General features: G+C 53.9%; 1 protein-coding gene across 2 annotated transcripts in view; it reads left to right on the top strand.

Moving 5' to 3' along the window:
• The first annotated feature begins 1,905 nt into the window (after positions 1-1,905).
• The window catches only part of TMEM63A (transmembrane protein 63A), a 36,023-nt gene continuing 25,386 nt past the window's right edge, over positions 1,906-12,542 (top strand). The window contains exons 1-5 of one of the 2 annotated variants that reach the window (XM_005216822.5): positions 1,906-1,964; positions 5,253-5,421; positions 7,246-7,445; positions 9,827-9,906; positions 11,994-12,057. In XM_005216822.5, the coding sequence (XP_005216879.1) occupies positions 7,260-7,445; positions 9,827-9,906; positions 11,994-12,057 (330 nt within the window). In that variant the 5' untranslated portion in view covers positions 1,906-1,964; positions 5,253-5,421; positions 7,246-7,259. 2 annotated transcript variants of the gene reach the window in all.

The raw sequence follows: 12,542 nt of genomic DNA, 5'->3' as shown, positions 1-12,542 counted from the left end.
TCTAACCTTCTCTTGATTTTGAAATAACCTGCTGCTGCTGCTGCTAAGTCACTTCAGTCGTGTCCGACTCTGTGCGACCCCATAAACGGCAGCCCACCAGGCTCCCCCATCCCTGGGATTCTCCAGGCAAGAACACTGGAGTGGGCTGCCATTTCCTTCTCCAATGCATGAAAGCAAAAAGTGAAAGTGAAGTCGCTCAGTCATGTCCAACTCTAGGGACCCCATGGTCTGCAGCCTACCAGGCTCCTCATCCATGGGATTTTCCAGGCAAGAGTACTGGAGTGGGGTGCCATCCCCTTCTCTGTTGAAACAACCTACTGAAAGTCAGTTTAGAAATCCCTTCCCTCTCTGAAATCAAGGATCCTAACTTTTCTTTTTGTCAGTGTCTCCATCAATGTAATCACTGGGGTTAGAACCTTACACTTCCCTGGACCCCACAGCGCAGGCCAGGGGTGGCTGCAATCATTGAGGAAGGGGAAGAATAAAGACACAAGGTGGAGGATATGCGGGGAAGAGAGTGGACAGAGTCCGTCTGAGGCGCCAGGGGCCACACACAGGCACCTGCTGGAGGTCAGCTGTGGTTCCTTGGCCGCTGGAGGGAACCGCAGGAGGAGACATGGCCAGGCGCTTACGGGCAGGACACGGGCTGTGCTGAGCACAGAGGTCAAGGGCAAACTCTGGAAATAACTAGTGACTGGGGGTTGGGGAGAAGGAGGAAGCCAGCAGATGGGTCAGAAAAGCACTGCTAGAGAAGCAGAAGACACCCCCCGCCAGGCTCCCTCCAGAGATCCCCAGGCTGGCTGGGGAGAGAGATAAGGTGAATACATTTACCATGACAACAAAAGATGAAAGCCCAGAAATGGAAGAGAGGTCAGAGCCCTGCAAAGCTGTGCAGGTACAGAGTGCGGAGCTGTTCAGGATTCACAGATTTTTAGTGCTGGAAGGGACCTGAGAGAAAGCTTTGGTCCAACCCCCTGCGGAAACAGAGGCCTGCGGAGGAGGGCAGATTGCTGCAGCCGGGGGGCTGTGCTCTTTGGTTTCACTGGGGGCGCGGTCCTCATTGAACACCGACCTGTGTGTTGCCCAGAGCACACCCCGGTGCCCTCGAGGAGCTTACAGTCCAGCTGCGGGGACTGCTGCTCATACGGAACTCTCTGGGACCCAGAGCTCAGCGAGCTGGGCTAGAACGGTGACCCTGGCGGCCCGGTATTGGCAGTTCCGGCTTTGGCTCCAGGGCACCGCCGAAAACACTGCGACTTCTATTTGGGGCCAAACGTAGGAACCCCCCGGTCCCCGCGGCCCCTCCGGCCCCAGGGCTTTCACTGTCAGGCTATTCAGAACGATAGCGGAGCCGTAGTCTTCCGCACTGGGAACCAGGTGACGACGGACTACGTGGAGCCGAGGTGCGGGCTGAGCCCGCCCGATTTCCCTATTCCCCCCTACCCAGCCCCGATACAGGCGGGCCTAAGAGCTGGTCTAGGAAATTCAGTGCACTACAGAAAAATCAAGAACTTTCGCCGATGCGCTGCCCCCGCGTTCCACGGATGTGACCACCCTGTACTAGGCCCGGGGCTCCCCAAGGTGTCTGTCGGGGAAAGGGGACGCGCCGGGGGGCCGGGGAGAGGAGTCAGCCCTGGAGGCACTCTCCTCGGTCCCAGGACACGAGCTGGCCGGGCCGGGACCTGAAGACTTCAGGGAGGAGCTGAGTGGCCCCGCGGTCTGGCCTGGACGGAGGATCGCCGAGGGGCGCACGGCGCCGGGGGTGGGAGGCGGCTGCAGAGCTGACACCCACTCGGGCGTAGCTGCAAATTGGGCAAGCCGTGGACGCGGCTCTGCGCATGTGCAGGAGAGCGGGGAGTTTCACTTTATAACTTTTAAGTGGTCAGGACGCAGCCCCGCCCAACCAGGTGGAGCCAGACAACTTATGGTCTGCCCGGGTCGCTGCGCCGCCGCCGCCGCCGCAGGTAAAGGGGAAGGGGCGTTGAGAGGGGGAATGATGCCTTCTTCCTTTCCCCGAGACGGGCAGAACCCGGGGTCTACGCCAGGGTGCCACGTCTAGTGTCTGGTTCCGGGGTGAGGCCCTCGTGCCTCCGCAGTCCCAAGTCCGGAACAGGGGTGACCGAGTGCCTGGGAGGAGAGTGTCTGTCCCCGGGCTGCGCAGACCTCGCGCTCCGCTTCCAGCGTCGCGCCTGATGGCTTTACGCAACTTCCCAATCCAAGGCTCCAACTTTTCGCTTTTAAGGCTAATCCCTTTCTCTTCCCACCCTCTCTCTGGGTATTTGTCAGCTGGAATCGACCTCCCAGCCTAGCCCGGGGATCTCAGCCAGGGGCTCTTTTTTCTCTAAGCGAGATATGCGAGGCGGGCCTGGGTAGGGGCTGAGCATCTGAGTCCCCTGCCCCTGGGAAGGTAGAAACCACTCTTTGGAGTCCTGAGGAGGGAAGCTAGGGGTTTTGGAGGATAAGGGGAAGAGGAGAGCTCTGCTAAGAAACCAAAAACGTAGAGGTTCCAATACCTGATAAGCCTGGCTACCTGAGACTCTGGGGTGGCCTCTCTTTCAGCTCAGTCGGTGTTCTGAAAAACAGGAGACCACAGGGGTATACAAAATGACACCCTTTCCCCCTTTGCTTCCTTCTGCGCTGAAGTTGTGTGACTGTATCCAGCCCCAAGAGTGTGGAAGGTTTGAGGTTAAGCCAGTGGATTGTGCTCACCAGTCCAGGCCTAGTGTGTACAAAGAGGCTGTGTGTGGGGGCATCCTGAGGACTTCTTGGGCCCTGACTCAAGCAGAGTTGTGGAGTCTTGCTGGGGATGAGGAAAGACTCTAGGTCATCTCTTATTGGAGAAACAACCCGTATTTCCCTCTCCTCCATGCTTGCCTTTCTACTTCCCTCCTCTGACACCTGTCAGAGAGTCCTGAGCCTGCTGCTATCTTGAGGTGGAGTATACAGAAGGAGAGGCTTCTTTCTGCCTTCACACACCTCTTGTCTGGGCTTCCCTGGTAGCTCAGATGGTAAAGAACCCACCTGTAATGTGGGAGACCTGGGTTCGATCCCTGGGTTGGAAGATCCCCTGGAGAAGGGAATGGCTACCCACTCCAGTATTCTGGTCTAGAGACTCCCATGGACAGAGGAGCCTGGCAGTGTATAGTCCATGGGGTCACAAAGAGTCAGACTCAACTAAGCAACTTTCACTTTACTTCACCTCTTGTTTGTTTAGTTTATGGGCAAAGATCTCCCTTGGGTGTTCATTGTGCTCTAACAGGAAAAATGTCAGATGGGGTTTTGCTATCATGTTTCCCATGGTCTGGAGAGGTGACTTAAAATAAAAGCAGATTTGGGGTGCCCATGAGGGTTCAATGCTTTATGGGCATTGCCTCCCACTCACCCTGCAGGAAGAACTTCATTGTCTCCATTTTACGGAGAAGGAAGCCAAGGCACGGAGTGGTGAAGCCACGTGGTGCTGGGAGCCTCACTTCAGAGCCTGCTCAGGGCTTCAGTCCACTGCAGCGGGACTCTGGGCCATTTCGCTAGTGCTCCACTGCTGCTGTCTGTGGAGGTGAATGGTTGTCCACGTTCCTGGACGCTGTTTGGTGGGGCTTTAAGGAGAAGTTTGCAACCTGCCATCTAGAACATCAGAGTCTTCTCTTATGGCAGAGGACCTGGAACTGTTTGTCGTCCTGCCATCGTAGTAACAAAATCAGAAGATTTGGTGATGATAAAAATACCCTGAGTTTGAAAGAGCTGATGATGCTCACACTTTCTGCTCCTGTTTATGGCAGGGAGGCACAGAGATCTTCTGGTGTGCTACAGGGGCCAGCAGCTGCCAGCTTGGATGGGCAAGGGGTTAACATGGGTGGCTGACTTCTTTGGCAGTTTGGGGAATGGCCATTGCATTGAGCCCTCTGTCCCCCCACCACAACCAGACTCTGGGGTGTACGTGGGTTGAACTTTGAGTTGAGTCCTGAGTCACCTGCTGCTCACCTGCTGCTCACCTGACCCCAGGGCCTCAGCAGTATATCTTGGCTTTCCTGAATGAGATGATGAGCAGAGAGCTCCCTAAAGAAGGGATGGATAAGACCAGGCATTTACAATATGTATCTGACAAATATGGGATGACTGAACATGACCAGGCAGGGCACCCATGGCCACAGAGCCTAATTGCTGGTTTGGCCCCTGCCCAGTGCTGTCAGTCTTTCAGCCACTAAGCCAGCTCTCTCCCAGTTGCCACCAGCTGAATCTCCTTCTCTGCCCCTCCAGCTCCTCCTGAGCCTGGGGGGGCTGCCCTGTGGCCGATATGTTGCCAGCTGCCCTCTCAGCATGCCCGCTGGGGAGGATGCAGGCGGCTGGCCTTGGAGGGACTGTGATGGTTCCACAGTCTTGCAGACTTGTAACAGGCGGAGACAGACCTCAACTAAGCAGAAAGGTCTGAGAGACACTGTGGGCCCCCAAAGCTATGCCTGCACCTGGAGGGCGCAGAGGGGACAGGCCACCTCTGAAGGTCAGCTGGCTGGCTGACCTCACTGAGTCCTTCTTATCAAACCTTGTTAAACTACCCGGGGGAGCCTGTTTGACTTAGAGGCGTGACAGGGGCGGAAAAGATGGGGAGGAGCCTAGGTCCCTGCCTCCCATTAGGCCTCTGCTCTCTCAAAGCTCCACACAAAGCAGAATTGGTGAGGCGCCCCCCTACCCTCCACCACAGCAGCGCCTCTTGCTCTTGACAATACTCCCTCTGTGACCATTTTATGGGGATTTTTTTTCCCCCACTTCACTGTTCAGGCCTTCCTTGTTGGTTCTGTTGCTTTTTTTTTTTTCCTGATTCTAGTCTTTGGGGGACCTGGAGAAGCCTTCCCAGCTACCCTTGGGCCTGTGTGAGGTCCTGGACTCCGTCTTCCCAGAGCCTACAGCTCCCAGTGCTGCTGTGGGAGGAGTCCCAGTGCCCTGGGCTCACCAGGGCCTTGAGCCCTCGGACAAGAGGGGAAAGGCTGGAGTTTCAGGTGATGCTGGGGAGGAGAGAGGAGAGGAACAGGGTGCACAGAGGAGGGTGGCCCCTTCATAGCACTAGGTGCCTGGAGAGAGAGCCAGGACAGGAGGGAGCCCGTTGGGAAGAACTGTAGGCTCTGGATGAGTGTTTGAGTTCCGAGACACCGGGCAAGTGTGAGTGCAGGGGAAGTGTGCTGGAGGGTTTCACACCGGAACCCCGGCATGGGTAAAGAACAGCTCCCACGTGACTCTGGTTGTCTCCTGTGTTCCTTCAGGGAAGTCTGCAAAGGCTGGTGCCCTATGACCTCCATCAGAAAAGCCCAGCAGGAAATGAGCAGTGGACCCGAGGCAGCTTGGGAGGCAGCCAGGGCCACCGCTGCCTTTGCCAGCGCCAACTGAGGCCCTCTCCAGGGGACACATCCACATTTCCTTCCCCAGTGTCTGGTAAGTGTGGGGACGGGAAGGAGGGGCAGGCCTTCGCCAGCCAGCGTCAGGCTGGGTGTTGCATTGGGGCGGTGCCACTGGGTGGGGTTTAAAGGAGAGAAACTAAGACCATCTGTTTCCCAGAGGCAGCTTTTGTGACTCTGCGCAGAGCCAGCAACTTCATGGCTCTGCCATCACACCCTCCAGCCACTGCCGAGTCTCTAATAGGGCTGACAGAATGACTTGGCCTCTCGGGGAGTCCTCCCATGCCCCCGGACCTACTGCCTCCCCCTTGCCTCCTACACCTCCTGTCCTATGTGCATGAGATTGTCCCAAAAGAGCCGTCCCAGCGGCCAGAATTGGCAGTCACTGGCTCCCCAACACACACCCAGACTGTATTACCGCATAGTCCAAATATCTGTCTGTTCTCTATACCGTTTCTTGTCTCCCAGATTTTTGTCCCTCTAACAGGTAGGAAGACAGACTTAGCCAAAGTCCCCTGGGAATCTAGTCTAACTAGATTTAAGGAGATGGGACCTTGAGAGAAAGGGATGCTGAGCATTTTTCCAGGCTCTTCAGCTGCAGACAGTGTGAAAGCATGCCCGCTGGGGAGGATGCAGGGGGCTGGCCTTCGGAGTTTGGAGATTTCCATTAGTTTCACCTGCGGTTACCAGGCGTCTCTGAAAGGAAAGGTCAACAACCAGCCTGGAACAATATTTGCTTTGGAAATGCTGGACCTTCCAGAAAGGCCAGGAGTGTAGGAATGAGAGGGCAGAGCCCAGGGAGTGCTCCAGGGATGCACAGTGGGTGACTCAGGGGTCCCTGAGGAGGCTTGGGGCCCGTCCTCCTCCCCCTAGTCCACGTCCTCCCCCTTTGCCTTCTCTGTCTCCTCCTCTCTGCTGCTCTTTCCCTGCCTTTTTTTTTTTTTTTTTAAATCTTTCTCTCTTTTTAAAATATATTTATTTGGCTGCATTGGGTCTTAGTTGCATCATGTGGAATCTTCATCAGCACACGGATTCTCTGGGTGTGGTGCACGGGCCCCAGGGCATGTGGGATCTTAGTTTCCTGACCAGGGATGGAGCTCACATCCCCTCCATTGCAAGGCTGATTCTTATCTACTGGGCCACCAGGGAAGTCTCCTTCTTTGCTTTTTAATCTCTCACCGAACAGGTGTGGGTAGTCAGCTGCAGAGGGAATGTGGCAGAGCAGAAAGAGAACTGGCATCTGAGACCCAGAAGGCTGGGTCTGAGACTTGACTCTGCCCTGACCAGCTCTTTAATCTTAATGGAACTCTTAAGGCCCTGAGCCTCAGTTTCCAAGTATATGGTGTGGGCCTATCTCTGAGTTCCCAGCCTGACATCTCTTGAGCTCTTGTCTATGGGCCAGACAATCAGCAGTTGTTGCATTTGGACACTCTTCCTCTTCTGTTGATTCCTCTGCCCCATCCTGTCCCCTGCCCGCACTCCAGGCCTCCCAGGGCCACTCCCACCCCTTACCCCGCAGGAATGACTTCCTGACAGTCATCCCTGAGGCTGGAGGAACTTGGCACCCCTTAGGCAGGCTTCTGTCCTTCCCTTTCCTCCTATTCATCCCTGCCCTTGGGGAGGCAGCCAGCTGTGTCCTGGATGAGCCATCTGCCCCATCCATCTGACCCTTGGGCTGCATCCACAATGGAGCTATTCTCTGTAGACTCTGCCGGGCACTCAGGGCTGGTGTTTGCCTCTACTGGATCCCTGTGCCCCAGCAGCCCCTGGTGGAGACACCCGCCCTTGGCTCTGTCTGCGCTGGCTGCAGAAACCACGGGAGAGTTGGTGCCCTGACTCTCTGTTGGGTCTCCTTCTCCAGGGAGGATCAGCGTGATGACCGAGTCCCCTTTCCTGGAGCTGTGGCAGTCCAGAGCAGTGGCCATCCCCGAGCGGCTGGGCATCGGGGACCAGCCCAATGACTCCTACTGCTACAACTCGGCCAAAAACAGCACCGTGCTCCAGGGGGTCACCTTCGGGGGCATCCCCACTGTCCTGTTCATAGATGTCACCTGCTTCCTGGTGAGACCCCCGGGGATCATGTCAGTTATTTGTTTAACACTAACCCCCTCCCCCACCACAGGGCTTTCTGGGAAACTCAGGTGAGGAGCCAGACATCCCTGGGTTTAAGTCCCAGTTCTTCTGCTTCCCAGCTCTGTAACCCTGGGCATATTACATAGTTTATTGGGGCCTCAGGTTTTTGTTCTGTGAAAGGGAGGTAATAGTTCTTATCTCGGAGATTCTTGGAGAAGGTTAAATAAGGTGAAGCATGTAAAGAATGTACGTTACTGCTCTTTTGTTTATTATCATTGTTACCACGCTGTCAGCCCGTCATGTGTCTAAGGCCCTTAGGAAGGGTCACTCTGCTGGGATGAGAGATGTGACTGGAGAGTGTGGATGAGAATTACAGCAGCTGCAATTCCCAATTTATAGATGTCACCCTTGTTCCCCACTGGGGTCCTTGGGCCTTTAGAGAATCAGATGTGGAGAAAAGGAGAGAACTGGGGGAAGGGGAGTACGCCTTATTAGCTCCTCATAGTGGACTTTTGTTCATTCAGACCTGCTTGTTCCCACAGACCCCCACCACCATCACCCAATTTGAAATATGCTGTCTTCCCCCCTAGACTGGCTCAGACTTGCTAGGTGTGATTTACTGGGGTGCTAGGGCACCTTCTTTTCAAAAGTGTCCAAGGGATGGTTGGTCCCTTTTGTCACCTTCTCCTCACATGTAGTGGAAACCATCTGGGTAACCGAGGTAAGAAGGGGCAGAGGGAGTGGACCCCTTGGACTGCTTTGGACCAGAGGCACCTGGGAGAGGGGAGATAGGGTAGCCTAAGGTGCATGCTAAGTCACTTGGGGGCCCCATGCCCTAAAGGAGGCGGCTATCCAACCCAAGTTTACTTGCAGGAAAAATGTTCATAGGAAGAGAGGAAGGGAGTTTTCCATTTTCCTCCTTAGGATTGAGGTCTAAATTGTTGCATTAGAGTTTTGCTACATTGTTAATCTTCTATTGGCAAATATGGAAACCTGTGTGCTACTCATGTTGCTTTACCATAAAGGGCTCTTTAAGTGTCAAGTAACCTACCTCTTGGGGCCAAAACCCATTCATAGGTTGAGAACAGTCCTCTCTACCAGGCGTGGTTGGGCGGGGGGGAGTAGGCAGGAGTGTGGTGATGGATTTCAGTGTGGGGTTAATGGAGGAGGGTGGTTCTGGAGCTGTTATCCAGCGTCTTCAGGGAGGGGAGAGTCGGGGCCAAGGAGAGAAGTCAGGAGACACAGGCTGGGGTGGGTCTGTCTTGAACAGGGTTTGATGAGAAGAGAGAGTCACTCTCCATTGGAGTGTGCTAGTAGGGTAGATTTTTATTGCAGGAGATTTGGGGATTGGAGCCAGAGGAGCCTGAAAGACATCAAGGCATGGGAAACACCCACACCACTTGAGCCAAGGCAGCAGCCAGGGCAGAGGGCTGGTGCTCATTGAGCGGCTTTCATATTTTTCTGATGACAAGACTCACCTGCCCTTGAAACTGTATCACCAACTTCCACCTTCACCTTGAGAAAATTCAGCTGGAACTTAGCCACTCTGGAGCCCAAAACCCACATTTAAAAACCGAGTCCCTGACCAGGGCACTCAGGGATATGCTGATTAAAATGTGTCTTTCTACCTCCCTGGATTTTGAAGGGAGGGAGCCTGTCCAGGGTGGGGAGAGAGGCAGGAGTAGGGCAGAGGACCTGCAAAGGAAGGGAGGAGAGAGTCTAGAATCCATGGTTTTTAGAGCATAAACAGGGTTAGACTTGAGTCCAGCCCCTTCCATTGCCATTGGGCATGCAGGGCTGCGGATGGCCCCGGCTTGTGGAAGCCAAGCCAGCTAGCACTGGGCCTTTGGTGGGCGTTGCCCCCACATGCTCTGTGCCAGGCGTCCCCAGGGCTTGGCTCCTGGAGAACCAAACTCAAGGTAAATATCTGACCACTTCCAGCTCAGCCTGTGGGTTAGGGGCTCTGCTATTGTGGTTCTGTGATTAAAAATGCAACCTGATGTGAAGGCGGGAGCTGGTCCCCAGGGGTGCTGTTAGGGCCTTCCTGCTCAGGGGCCCTTGCAGGCAGACCAGGGCTGAGGAAGGCTGTGGCTGTTAGTGCTGGCTTGAGAGCAAAGGATAGGCCCTGGGAGCTTGACTGGGAGGCCGCCAGGGCAAGCTCAGCGTCAGCATTGATGGGGACGGGAGCTGGTGAAGAGGGTGAACGCAACGTTGAGCTCTTGAGCTGTGTGGCCTCGGGCAGCTCAGCGCCTTCTCTGGTCCTCTAGCCCTCTTGAGTCTAGGCGGGTGGTCTTTGCCCCGAAGACAGCTGTCTCTTCTAATTAGAAGCCATTCAATAAGATTTTACTTGGTTTCTTTTCTACTTTTAGTTTTTAATAGCAGCATTTTCCATCATAAGAAGAAAATTCTGGGATTATGGCCGCATTGCCCTGGTGTCAGAAGGAAACAGGTAAAAAGATTCATTATTTCAAGTGTGTTTATGTGTAGGTGGGGGGATGGGGAGAGAGAGCATGAGAGGCTGGGAGGGGCTTGTGAAGCCCACCAGGCATAGCCCACATGTGATGCCAGTGTTAGATGGCGGTCATTAGTATGTCTGCCAGGCCTGTACCAGAAACTGTTGTCTCTGCTCTTTACCACAGACCCGTGAGGTTAGCCTCGGTACCTTCTTTGTGGTGGAGAGAAAACCAGGGCCCACACGCCCAGCTCTCCCTTGGGGCTTAGGGCTGGCCTTGGCCATGAACCTTCTGCTTCAGACTACAGAAGGAATCTAGTTGCTTCAGATACTTAAGGCTTTCATCATCAAAGAAGGATGGCTGCTTTCTTCCTTGCCTTGAACATTTCCAAGTGTATCTTCTTTGAGATTAATTAGTTTGGGGCTGGGCATGAGGAGAACCGGGTTGGGAAGGGCAGCAGGGCTGCAGGCGAGCTGCTCCCGTCCCCAGGGCAGGGTCCGCCCGTGGCCCGAATCCACCAGCTTCAGAGGGTCTGTGTCAGAGCACAGACTGCCTTGGCCGGAACTCAGGCCCTTCTACCTCCACCCTGGGCTCTGCTGGCTCTCTGCGCATGTCACCTCAGGGCGGAGAAAGAGTTCTAGGTCTGCACAACTAGAATTTCCAGCTCCAGCTGCTCCCCCTCACCCCAGGATTTTGTGTCAGATGCCGAAATAGGAAGTGAGTGGGGAAACAAGGACAGGCCCGGGCTCCCTGTCCTTGGCCTCCCCAGGGGTTCCCCAGGCAGGCCCCCACTCTTGCTCCACAGGTGGCTCCTGTGTTGAAATGTGGTCTGTGCAGGAGGGTCAATGGGGGTTGTCTATTGATGTCCCTTCTTTCCCCACAGTCTCCACTCTGGTTTTGCAGAAGCCCGAGGGTTAGGCTCTGGGGCCTCTTGCTTCAGCTGGTGAGCCTTGGGCCATTTAGGGGAACTTTTGAAACAGCTGGTACATTTTTGGCACATTCACCCTTAGGAGGACTGAGTGCATGCATGCATGTGTGCTTGGTTGCTTGGTTGTGTCCGACTCTGCAGTCCCACGGACTATATAGTCCACCAGGCTTCTCTGTCCATGGGATTCTCCAGGCAAGAATACTGGAGTGGGTTGCCATTCCCTTCTCCAGGGGATCTTCCCGATCCAGGGACTGAACCTGGGTCTTCTGCATTGCAGGCAGATTCTTGACCACCTGAGCCATCAGTATTACTGAGTACTACAGCAGAATAGGGCACTTGGAAATCAGGAGACACCCCCACCTCCGTGGCTGTGTCATCTTGGTCGGGACCCTGAACTTGAGCTCGTTGGATTGTTTCCTCTGGCCCTTTCTTGCCTGGAGGGTTACCGTGAAGGTTGTATAAGGCAGTTCTCCGGAAGGGCTTTGACTGAGTTTTACCAGGGCTTGTGCCATTAGAATGGGTTAGTAAAGCTGGGAGCAGGAAAACAGAGAGAAACAAAACTTAGCATGTTGCAAATACCTCAAATCGGTATTTGAGGTAGCTTTTATGGGTTACTCAGAAGAAAGGATGTGCCCAAATTAACAAAGTAAAATGCCCCAATTTGTCAAGTCCAAAATACACGCTTTGGACATTTTCTCATCTATGAGATTAGGTGCAACCTGTTATCAATGGTGATCATAATTTAACTGACAGCATCCTTCCCTTCGTAGTGGTTCAAAAAATAATTGTGCCATTTACAATCAGAGCTGTCTTAGATTTAATAAGATAGTATTTATTCCAAGTTTTAGTTGCTATGTTGGGAAATATATTGTAAACAGGCAACGTTTTGATGTCACTTTACGTATATCAGTCACAGGGCTGAGGTTCAAGGGGGTGAAACACAGGATGGTCCATTGACACCCTGGCCCCCTGTTCTTCATCCCACGTAGCAGAGTTTCATGTCTCATCATTCCTTGCAGTGGTCAGTGTCTTTGCCTATATTTTTATGAAGGCTAGTAGCTTTGGTCCTGAGCTCCAAGAGGGAACAAGATACTAGACACAAGTTTAAAAATTTTTTAAATAACAATCTGTCATTTTCCCCTTTTGTGTTTCCAGTGAGTCCAGATTCCGGAGACTGTCGTCTTCCTCTTCAGGGCAGCAGGACTTTGAAAGCGAGATGGTTGGTATTTAAGGGGCTGGTGTGGTGTGGCTGGGAGGCAGGACTTTGCATGGATGGGCAGGAAGGAACTGGCAGGGAGAGGGCAGTTGTACTCCCAGTGAGCTGCTAACTTCGCACGCTTGACCTTGAGTGGCAAATCTGGTGACAGCGCTTCTCTGCTTTGACAGAGGCACCTGAACTTGAGGATTACTATGGCACAGATGGCGGCTGAGTGACCCAGGATCAGGACACTTGACTGATTCTCAGGCACAAGGCTACAGCACTTGTCTGTGTTATCACATTTATGACTTTGTGTGACAGTTAATTATTAACTTGCCTGCTGGTTTATGAGTCAGCTGCAGGCAGGAACCAAGTCTTATCCAGCTCTGTTCCCCATCTCCTGACACCCAGTAGGTCCTAAGTAACTGGCGAATGAATGACGAGCAAATAATTGTCTTTCCCAGCTGGGTGACAGTCCAACTTTAAGGTGAGCTAAGTTTAAGAGA

This window comes from Bos taurus, chromosome 16 (genome assembly GCF_002263795.3).
Source record: "Bos taurus isolate L1 Dominette 01449 registration number 42190680 breed Hereford chromosome 16, ARS-UCD2.0, whole genome shotgun sequence".
In the NCBI taxonomy this organism is placed as follows: Eukaryota; Metazoa; Chordata; class Mammalia; order Artiodactyla; family Bovidae; genus Bos; species Bos taurus.
The sequence above is the reverse complement of the archived record's forward strand: the minus strand, read 5'-3'. Positions and strand labels throughout refer to the sequence as shown.